This window comes from Salmo trutta, chromosome 1 (genome assembly GCF_901001165.1).
Source record: "Salmo trutta chromosome 1, fSalTru1.1, whole genome shotgun sequence".
Taxonomy (NCBI): domain Eukaryota; kingdom Metazoa; phylum Chordata; class Actinopteri; order Salmoniformes; family Salmonidae; genus Salmo; species Salmo trutta.
In genome coordinates, this window is record NC_042957.1 from 23,042,884 (window position 1) to 23,054,452 (window position 11,569).

The window sequence follows — 11,569 nt, forward strand, 5'->3', positions numbered from 1 at the left end:
CAGCTTTAGCATCTCTCTTCCCGTCACTTTACTTGTCAGCTTCAGCTGTAAGAGCTTAGCTGCAGAAGGGAGAAAAGTGTGACACACACAAACAGACACACAGAGTCTGATAGCTTGTCTGGAACGTGTGTCTGCTGGGCTCGGTTCCAAACCTTTTCCTAGGCACTTGTCTTTGCGTCTTTCAATCAACATAAACATTAACCTTCAATGTGCTGTTTGTGTACCCACTAAGAGGAATGGTGGGAGAGAATCAGATCTATAGTACCCTCCATCAGTGCTTTTCTGACATTTGATGATAGTCATCTGGGATGTGAGAACGAGTTCTACTTCTCCCTTCACTGCAGCACAAGTCTTGTGTAGGCATGTTTGAGATTGCTGTTTGTTGGAACCAGGCAATGGTGTTCACTGACATAAGACTTCTAGATTTCCAACTAAAACTGATCTAGTTTGAATGTTTTTTTTAATCTGCAGGACAGTTTTGTCCTTTCAAGCTGTTTTTTCTCCTTTCTTTACACATGTTTGTGAACTGCTTTGATGTTGTTTTGACTGCCTTTGTTTTCAAGGGGTTATCCACAGGTAATGTTACATGTCCTTAACTAGGGGAACTTCCTGTGAACTTGACAGACATAACACCACTTTAATGCTTTAACAATTAGTTTGTATTAAATGGTCACACTTTGTCTAGCCATTTAGACAATCTTCCCTGCCAACTGCTGCTTTTGCAGATATGCAGCCATTGCTTAGCTCATTGAATAGAGGAGAGGTACAGTAGAAAGAATATAACACACAATTGGGTGATTCATTTTCTCCCATTATCTTTTTCATCCCACTGCCCAGAAACAAAAGACTAGACTGGCAGACTTTCTCCAACAATGAAATGGCTCACAGTTCATCTCCGCTATAACAATTAAAGCCTTTTGGTTAAATCATGTTTATAACTAGCCTTCTCATATCTCTTTCTCTTTCTCTCTGCTGCAGTTGCTTCTTTGAATCAATTAGAGATGGTTGAACAGAATCCTCTCTGATTTAATTTACCTTATAATGATTCGTTTGGGAGATGTGGGGGTAGAAGAGGTCTAATTGGTTATCAGGCGTTCTCTGGCTTCGCCTGGATTTCAATCTATCCAGGAAGTGAATTGACACAACTCCGGATTGTATTGTTTTCTCACTCTTTCTCTGTCTTTGCCATCTATATCTGTCAGTGAGGCAGAGGCAAACAATGCAATTCATCACAATGGGCTTTTCTCCTGGGAACCCTCATTTAGTCCTCCTATAGCCTGTCTCTCCTGTGAAGGCTGCATCTCCATGGTGTGAAAATCAAACAGCTCTCAGAGGATTTAGCCCAACCTTAAGACACAGAGCTGGTAAATGAGAGAGGTAGTTAACGTTGAAGGGTTAATAGTTCATTACAGTGTTCTGTTCTGGTGTTGTATCTAACACTGCTTCTCCCCCAGATCTTGTACCCCCAAGTACTGTACACGAGAGACGAGAGGGTGAGTTATCCACTTTAAGATAAGTAATGGATACATAAATAATGGAACTTTTGGTATCCACATGGTGCCCACAAACATTTACATTTAAGTCATTTAGCAGACGCTCTTGAATCTTGAACCGAGTTTGCTGGACTCAGTATACAGTTACAGTAACTAGGCCATGGTATATCTGTTGTCACGCCAACCATAGGGGTTAAAGTGTGTCTCAATTAAGCCTAACGAGCCTGTTCCCACTGTAAAGGCTAATGAAGCGGCTCACCTTAATAACGTTTTAGATCCTGCATCTCAAAGTGCATTAATTTCTAGAGCAGTGATGTCATTAAGCTTTTATTCTCCATTTGCAGTCCCACTGGTCCCACTGAGAGGGGCTAGGGGCTACGACAAGTTGCTATGTGTGTTATTGCATACACTGTATTTTCTTGTAAATTATGCAAGTCCAAACTTTAACGTTAGCACGTTGCTATTACGTGACTTGATGAATGATAACCTATGTAACGGCTGTCGGGAGAGAGAGTAGACCAAGGCGCAGCGGAGTTAGTGTTCATCATTGAATTTAATAACAGAAAGAACACTATACAAAACAAAACAAGAAAACCAACAGCCAAACAGTCCTGTCAGGTGCAAAACACTAAACAGAAACAATTACCTACAAAACCCCAACGGAAAAACAGGCACATGTGTGACTCCCAATCAGCAACAACACTCTACAGCTCTGCCTGATTGATTTTGGCCGTGTGGCTTCCAATGAAACAAACCAACATAGAAAAATGCACATAGAACGCCCACCCAATGTAACACCCTGGCCTGACCAAAATAAAGAACAAAAACCCCTCTCTATGGCCAGGGCGTTACAACCTATTACAGTACAGATGTAGGATCTTAATTTTATCAACCTGTTGAAGGAGAACTCAGGAGAACTCTCCTGCAATGCTGGACATTTAAAATGTGTAGTGTAATTGAGGTTTAAAAAAGCTTCTGAAGTTTTTAATTCCCACTTTGAAATTTCAGATTTGATTTTTCCTTATGAAAAATGTATCAACCACCTGTAAAAATGTGAATGTTATTATAATCCACATAATAATTCACAATTCCTGTTGCTGCAGGATTATTTTCCAGCTGTAGCAAACTGGCTCAAATGAAGATCCTACATCTGTATGTGTGATGACACACTGTACTTGATGTGGAGTATGTGTGGATAATGGAGGTGGAGGTCTTGTCAGGTGTCATCACAGTTCTCACACACAGTTCACACACTGCCTCTTTAAGGCCTGAACACGTTTTAATTGGTGAAGTATGGTATTCAGTGTTAAAAATCTGAAGCCTCATTTAAAAACCCACAGTAAGCTATGCTCTAATCTTCCAGCTTTAGCTTGTCAGACATGTCTATTGCTTTCTACCCCTCTCATTTTCTCTCTCTCTCCCATTCCCCCTTTCTTTCTCTCGCCCATATCATCAACTGATTAAAAACTAAATAAGTTCACGAGGCATTTATATGTTATATTATTTAAGAATTAATGGATATATATAATTATTTATTAATAAAACAAAAGTGTAGCAACTATCCACTGGGCACAGATGTCAATTCAACGTCTATTCCACGTTGGTTAAACATAATTTAATTGTAATGACGTGGAAATAACATTGATTCAACCAGTGTGTGCCCAGTGGGTAAGGATTATAGCTTTACACTCTACACTACTTCCCATCAAATGTCTTTGATACAGAGAGCAGAGGGTTACTCTTCAGTTATACAGAAGTCAGTGACTGACAGCCTATAGTAATGTTTCACATATTTCCTCGCCATCTCCGGTGCTAAAAGGGTTTTCTCCTTCAGAAACTCTCATGATTTCCTCCTCTCCTCCACTTTCCTCCACTTCCCACTTCCTCTCCTCCACTTTCCACTCTCTGCCCATGTAGTCCTCTCTTTCATCCCATGAAAGGAGCCCTCCCTCCTGGGTAATGACAATAGCTACTGACCCTGGAAATGGGCTTCTCTCTCTCTCTCTCTCTCTCTCTCTCTCTCTCTCTCTCTCTCTCTCTCTCTCTCTCTCTCTCTCTCTCTCTCTCTCTCTCTCTCTCTCTCTCTCTCTCTCTCTCTCTCTCTCTCTCTCTCTCTCTCTCTCTCTCTCTCTCTAATTCTCTCTCTCTCTCTAATTCTCTCTCTCTACCTCTCTCTCTCTCGATTCATTAAGACAGAGGAAATCTTAACCAGAGATTTTGCTGATGCTGAGAACAGGAAGTGTCAGCAAGTGCAATGATACAACACGTCTATTGGTTATTTCATTCAACATGCCAGACAGTGCTGATTGGCATCTGTCGCAAATGAATAAATAGTGCTTTTTTTAAAGACAATATATAAATTTGAAAGCAATATCTATCCTCCTCACCACATGCATGGGGTGTAATGACTAATGTTGTGTCCTGTTGAGTTCTGATTGTTTGAGTGCAGCAATTAATGAGGCCTGATTGGTGTGTGTGTGTGGCATGTGACTGTCTGTCAGGAAGTGAAGCCACAGAGCCATTAGACTCTGCCCTGCAGGCCCTTCCTGTCCTGTCCTGGCTCAGGAGACTACAGTCTAAACAGGTGGAATTGGCTGATGGAATTGGCTCAGTTGCATGTAGCTTAAAGGGGGTTTGGCTTTTGGGAAATCTACTCATTTTAATGTAAAGTGGTGTAATAAAAAAGATATATATATTGTCTAAATATACAGTAGTTCCTTTACTATCTATTGAAATTCCAATGGCAATTGGATTTAGATTTTGTTACATCCACTGACTGTACATACAGTATTTAATGAGGAGAGTGATTCAATGCTTTGAATGATAGTGTTAATGTGTCGTTCAGATTTTTGTATTTACTATAAGCTGTTTCAGACCAATGGGATTTTGAATGGCACTGTTGTAGTACATGAAGGGATTTGTGAATGAGTGTTCAATTTGTTTAGTGCCAAGGGTTTTTTGAATGGGAATCATAATGGGGTTTGCCTGATAAATGCATTTCTTACTGCAATGAGAAGGTGGATTTTCAATGGGGATCATTCACCACACTGAATACAGTAGTGCAGCCTAATTGGTTAAGTAAGTGTGTGCCTGTAGGGCCTCCTGAGTGGTGCAGTGGTCTAAGACACTGCATCACAGTGCTAGCTGTGCCACTAGAGATCCTGGGTTCGAGTCCAGGACGTGTTGCATCCGGCTGCGACCGGGAGACCCATGGGGCGGTGCCCAATCCTGCCCAGCATCGTCCGGGTTAGGGAAGGGTTTGGCTGGCAGGGATGTCCTTGTCCCACCGTGCACCAGTGACTCCTGTGGTGGGCTGGGTGCAGTGCACGCTGACACGTTGCCAGGTGTACGGTGTTTCCTCTGACACAATGGTGCGGCTTCCGGGTTAAGTGGGCATTGTGTCAAGAAGCAGTACGGCTTGATTGGGTTGTGTTTCGGAGGACGCACGGCTCTCGACCTTTGCCTCTCCTGAGTCCGTACTGGAGTTGCAACGGTGAGACAAGACTGTAACTACCAATTGGAGACCATGAAATTGGGGAGAAAAAAGGTGTGTGTGTGTGTGTGTGTGTGTGTGTGTGTGTGTGTGTGTGTGTGTGTGTGTGTGTGTGTGTAATGCACTGAGCACAGGTCTGAAGTGTGAGCTCCTGGAGGAGAAATGAGAGGAGGGTGTGTGTGAATTATAGATGTGGCACTGGCTTGTGATTAGGCTCTCTCTACCCCTCTCAGCAAGTTAGTGTAAAACTCCCTCTACTCATTCTCTCAGACTGGTTAATGCTGCAGCTCTCAGTTGACATGATCATGATCTGCTTTGTCTTCACATACTAAATCACACAGTTCCTGTTGCAATTGCATGTACAGTCAGTGGATGTAACAAAATCTAAATCCAATTGCCATTGGAATTTCAATAGATAGTAAAGGAACTACTGTATATTTAGACAATATATATATTTGGGTTATTGTCAAAACATGGATGTTTTTAAGTCAAAGCACTGGAGTACTCAAAAATCATGCTGGGATTATTAGGTATTCATGATTCTTTCAAGATATTTTCCTGATCCGAAAATTGAAGAGTCAGACAGGACTGTCGTTTCGTCATCACCTGACGTCCCCCTAAAATGGGTATTTTAATGGAATCTTAATTGACAGATTTACACTGAGTGTACAAAACATTAGGAACACCTTCCTATTATTGAGTTGCACCCACTTTTGCCCACAGAACAGCCTCAATTCGTCAGGGCATGGACTCTACAAGGTTTCGAAGCATTCTACAGGAAAGCGGCCCATGTTGACTCTAATGCTTCCCACAGTTGTGTCAAGTTGGCTGGTTGTCCTTTGGGTTGTGGACCATTCTTGATACACACGGGAAACTGTTGAGCGTGAAAAACCTAGCAGCGTTGCAGTTCTTGACACACTCCAACCGATGCGCCTGGCACATTCACCCTCTGAATGGCACACATACACAATCCGTCTCAATTGTCTCAAGGCTTAAATAATTATTTAACCGGTCTCCTCCCTTATATCTACACTAATTGAAGGGGATTTAACAAGTGACATCAATAAGGGATCATAGCTTTCAGCTGGATTCACTTGATCAGTCTTCACCTGGTCACAGAGCGTTTTGTACACTCAGTGTATATTTTCATCCATTTTTGTTCACGCCTATCCTATAGAATCACTGTGTGTGCTGAATTTCACCCCAGCTGAGCAGCAAATATAGAATATATTAATTAGTAGCTCCTCTTGGTTAAGGGAAACCAATTAACTGAAATACACTCAATTCAATCCTCAGTAGGTCACACGGCAAGATCTGAATAGTTCATTTAAATTGTTTCTTGGAATACTTCATATACTGTAGAAACAATTTGTCCATTTGGTTCAGTCTTGGTAATGAGAATAATTGGCTGATTCAAACACAGCTGATTCAAACAACCAACTCATCATCAAGCTTTGATTATTTTAATCAGCTTTGTAGTGTGAGGGCAGAAAACAAAAACGTGCACCCGGGGGGGGGCCTGGTCTAGTTAACCTCTTCCTGTGTGTGGGTGTGGGTGTATGATCTCTCCTCTCTCTAGGCTTTGGGAACATCGCTCCCCACACGGAGGGGGGACGTATCTTCTGTATCATCTATGCCCTCCTGGGAATCCCCCTCTTTGGCTTCCTGTTGGCTGGTGTTGGAGACCAGCTTGGGACCATCTTTGGGAAAGGCATCAACAGAGTGGAGAAGATAGTTGGGGTGAGTTTGACATTTTTCATATGTGTTTGTGTCTCAGTCCTGGCATCCATAGCTCCGTCTATGAATTTGAGGGTGGTTACATTCCCCTGTGCTCATCTCTCAGCTTACCAAACCAAGTGACAGTTGCAAGATATGTTGTGTGCATACAACCCATAATAATGGACATACACACAGTCAGGTACAAAATGATTGGCATCCTTAATAAAGATGAGCAAAAAATATTGTGTAAAACAAGTAATACAGATTCTGAGCTATATTGTATGCTTAATGTTTTTTGAAAATTACATTATTTTATACTAATGCAATTGCTCAGAGAAAGAGATTATGTAGTATTTTTTCTCTCAAAAAGATGCAAATGTAAAAATGATTGGCACCCTGTTTTCAATACCTTTCAATACCTCAGCTTGCGAGGATAACAGCATGAGCCTTTTTCTAAAATGTTTTATGAGATTGGAGAACACATTGGGAGGGATCTTGACCATTCCTCCATACAGAATCTTTGAATCCTTCTTTCCAGACCCTTGATATCCTTTTTCTGCTCTTATCGATTGCCCTCTTCTATTCAAACCACAGATTTTCAATGGGGTTCAAGTCCAGAGACTGAGATGGTCATTGCAAAATGTTGATTGGCAGAGGCAACCAGGTTTTTGTAAAAAATGTCCTGGTACTGGATAAAGTTTTTGATGCCGTTGACCTTAACAAGGGCCTTAGAACCAGTGGAAGCAAAATAGCCCCATAACATCAAAGATCCACCACCCTATTTTACAGTAGGTATAGGATTCTTTTCTTCTTATGCATCCTTATTTCAACGCCAAACTCACCACTGGTGTGCATGGCCAAAGAGTTATATTAACATGTCATCTGACCATAGCACCGGTTCCAATCCAAGTGCCAATGCCGTTTTAGTATATTCCAGGCATTTACATTTGTTGGATGACATGAAAATAAGAGTTCTTTGTCCACACACACACACTAGTGGTTGAGTATTTGTTTTTACCTAACCAGCATTTCCAGTGCATGAGGAGATTTTCAATGCAGAAGTAGTTTGACCATCGCTGTCCATCACTGAGCTGTGTGTTTTTGAGCTGATAAAAGAAAAATGCATGATTTAGGTTGCCATGACAATGGCTTCTGGAGACCACGTTTACCATACAGACTATTTGAGTGGTGACCAAGCTCATATGAGGATATGTTTTTTTCCCCATACATGTAGTATCTCTCACTCTGGACTGAATATTAACAGAAATACTACAAGAGTCAAAAGAAGAGCTTGGATGTGTTGCTGTAGCAAACATGTACAGCCATTATTAATGACAGTAAGGAGAGTCTTTCCCTCACTGGAGGAGACCTATCACCAAGGTACTCTGCTCTTACTGTTAACTGCACACACACACAGTGTGATTAGAGAGGACAATTTCTCAGCCAGGAAGACACATTCTCTATAAATGGAACAAGAGCACAGTTTATAGTGAGTCATTCATCTTCCCCTCCCTGCCCACCTACAACGACTCACAACGAGGTACAGTGAGCCGCACCAATCCAAAACCAGCCACAAGGAGCGGCATGTAAACCTGGGCTGTGAACCTGGGCTATCAAACACGCCGTAGTCAGGCACCAGCCAACACAGAACTCACAGAGACAGCCACAATGGCTGTTTGATGATTTCTCTGTCCTTGTTGGAATTATTACATTGACTGACTAGTAGTGTTTTTCATTTGTTGCTACCTTGCTAGGCAGAAATGAAAATCTATATTTTCCCCGGGCTGGGCCTATAGCTTCTTTGTTTATTAGTTACAGTAGCCATCTAATAGACCGCTCTCTTTAATTCTTTAATTGGAGGCTCTATAAGATGAGCTTTGATTGTGTTTCTCTGCTAGTGTTGCCCGTAGGGAGCAACAGAGTAGTACGGTAGTACAGCATCCAGCAGGAGAGCCACTGTGAGTCTAAGCCCTTGGTTCGCGATAACTACTAAGCTAACCATGGGTCATTTAGCTATTTGATTTGAATTTTAGGACCCCTTTAGTTATGAAAACATGTATTTATTTATTATTTGATAAAATATTGAATGCTATAGCCCATAGAAACCCATTGAATAACACATTCATAAATGGCAAAACAGACAGTCAAAAAAGAAATCACAAGGAATAAGGTTTTGAAGTGTCTGTCCTATATCTAGGAGATATAATAAAAAAATGTAGACCCATATTAAGTCACTTTGGTTACCGTAAAACTTCAATTGAACACAGTCTCAAATAGGGCAATGGCCCACATTTCATCACATAAACGCTGAGTCTAAATGAATTATTAACGAGGTTACCATGAATTGTTTACGAAGTTTAATGTTTGATTTGTTACATTAAATAATTCAGTAAAAAAACTGCTCGCCATTGGCTGCTTACAGCTAACTGATAAGCACAAAAATAGTCCATAACTTCGGGAGTACAGACCTCCAGATATTGTCTGATCGCCCTCTAGTGGCAAAAGTGAAAACTACCGAAAATGAACAGTCAAAGTGGAGAATAATTATAATAATCACGTTTTTTTTCTTCTTCAAAATAGAGGCATACTAAGACAAAAGGAACATGACACAGTGTGTAAATAATAACACATTAGTGCAGGAAATTAAGACATTTATTAAAATGCTGGAAGAGAATGTTGGAATTTAACAATTAACAATGCAAATCAGCAAAAGCTGTTTGCATTAAGGAAATAGATGCCTGGCTCAAATAGAAGCCTGTCTCTAATATGCGCCTGTGGTGTTCAGTGATTCTAGCAAATTAACGCCCGGGCTATTAATTTAAGTTTTATGATTTGCCACTTTTTACACCCTATTCACTTTTGTGACGTTTTTACAGTGTGGTACTGAGTCACCTTCTAACAACTCCCCTAAAGCTTGTGTGTGTCGAATGGCAAACAAGTGAGTTCTAATGTTTTTTAAAGTCTTACCTGTCGGTGTGGACAGTCAGTTTTGTGAGAAGACATCTTTGAAATTAGTACGTGGACGCCTACGTACTAAAGCTTATGGGAGTTTGTGAAAGTCTCCTCTTCGAAGATTTGTAATATGAGTTGCTAGCTTAAATGGTTTGAGTTTTACAGACAATTCCTTTGTCCAGATCCTGTTTCACAAGCCCATGTTATGGAATATGCAGAAAGAGGGGATTGAGCTACAGCCACTGCAAGTCATTTTTTACACTTGACATACGATCTTATCCAGAGCGACTAGGGTTAAGTGCCCTGCTCAAGGGCACATCAACAGATTCTTCACCTAGTTGGCTTAGGATTCAAACCAGCGATCTTCCAGTTACTGGCCCAACGCTCTTAACTGCTAAACTACCAGCTGCCCCCTGAGAAACAGTGAGTCTCATAAAAATACAGGAGCTATTCAATGTTTTAGAATTATATCACATGTGACGCGTGGGCACATCAATCGACTCTAGGGGGTTTTAAAAATGGCAATGAGCTGTGAAATATATATTATGCTTGGCAAGTGGCTATGGTCTATTCATCATCATTATTCCCTCCGTATCAATATTTATTGTCAGGGTCCGAGGCTGGATTCAGTCCTGACTCTGACCTCTCTCTCTCTCTGGGCTCCAGCTGCTGTGCGCTGTAAAACACAGTGGAACACATCACTGATGAGCTGATCTGAGGATGACCCTTCTTTAAGTTTCAGTCCCAGGGTCCCTGTTCTCATTCTTGTGTAACCCACAGTCTAGGGAAGGACAAGGCCAAGGACTCTATCATGGAGTGTACACTTCAGTGTATTAAGTAGGTTTACTAGTGCTACAGACTGTCATACCCCTGTTACACCTGTCTTTCTATGGGTTTGAATGAAACTTTGTCCGGCGATTGTGATGTTTGTGTTGCGATGTAGCCTGCTGATGTAAGCCCACAGTGTTCCATTGCATCTCAATGCAAAAGGCGACACTACAGTCCCTGGTTCGATTCCAGGCTGTATCACATCCGGCCGTGATTGGGAGTCCCATAGGGTGGCGCACAATTGGCCCAACATCGTCCGGGTTTGGACGGGGTAGGCCATCATTGTAAATAAGAATTTGTTCTTAACTGACTTGCCTACTTAAATAAAGGTTAGAAAATAAAATAAAAATGTATAGCCTGATGGCATACAGTGGAGCACAGCATGACTTGATCTGTAAGGAACATGAGGTCAGTAAATCTCATTGGCCAACCCACTGAGTGTGTGACATTCAAAAAACACTGAACATATATTCCAGGAAAAAGGCCAACACAAGAAAATGACTCATGTCATTGTGAAGTGACTGGAGAAAGGCCTTACACGCTCCTTGGCAATTTCGACATGTAAAAGCCAGAGCTTTGCTATTTTCCAACCCTGGCGCCAGGGATGGTAATTTACCTGTCTTATATCAGCTCGTTTGCGCTGAGGTGGGAAGGGCAGAAATATTTGAGCTGTGTCCTTAGATACATGTGCCAATTTCAAGCAGTGCTACTGGTGATATTAAGACTGTCACGTCCTGACCAGTAAAGGGGTCTTTTGTCATTGTAGTTGGTCAGGGCCTGGCAGGGGGTGTTTGTTTTGTGTGTTTTGGGTTTTTTTGGTCTAGGGGATTTTGGTTCTAGTTTTCATTTTCTATGTTTTGTTTTCCAGGTTTGGCCGAGTGTGGTTTCCAATCAGAGGCAGGTGTCTTCGTTGTCTCTGAATGGAAGCCATACTTAGGCAGGCTGTTTTCCTTTGGGTTTTGTGGGTGGTTATTTTTCCGTTATAGTCTGTGAACCTTACGGAACTGTTTGCTGTCATTTGTTTTTTCTTTGTTTACGTGTTCTCTTTAAATAAACAAGTAAGAATGAGCACTATACCCGCTGC

The 11,569-nt window shown here is 41.5% G+C and overlaps 1 protein-coding gene across 3 annotated transcripts in view; it reads left to right on the forward strand.

Moving 5' to 3' along the window:
* The window catches only part of LOC115188991 (potassium channel subfamily K member 2), a 51,251-nt gene that overhangs the window by 16,741 nt on the left and 22,941 nt on the right, over positions 1-11,569 (forward strand). For 2 of the 3 annotated variants that reach the window (XM_029747873.1, XM_029747843.1), the window contains exons 4-5: positions 1,455-1,493; positions 6,566-6,726. In XM_029747873.1, the coding sequence (XP_029603733.1) occupies positions 1,455-1,493; positions 6,566-6,726 (200 nt within the window). The remainder of the gene's footprint in view (positions 1-1,454; positions 1,494-6,565; positions 6,727-11,569) is intronic. The other variant, XM_029747863.1, reaches the window with a different exon arrangement.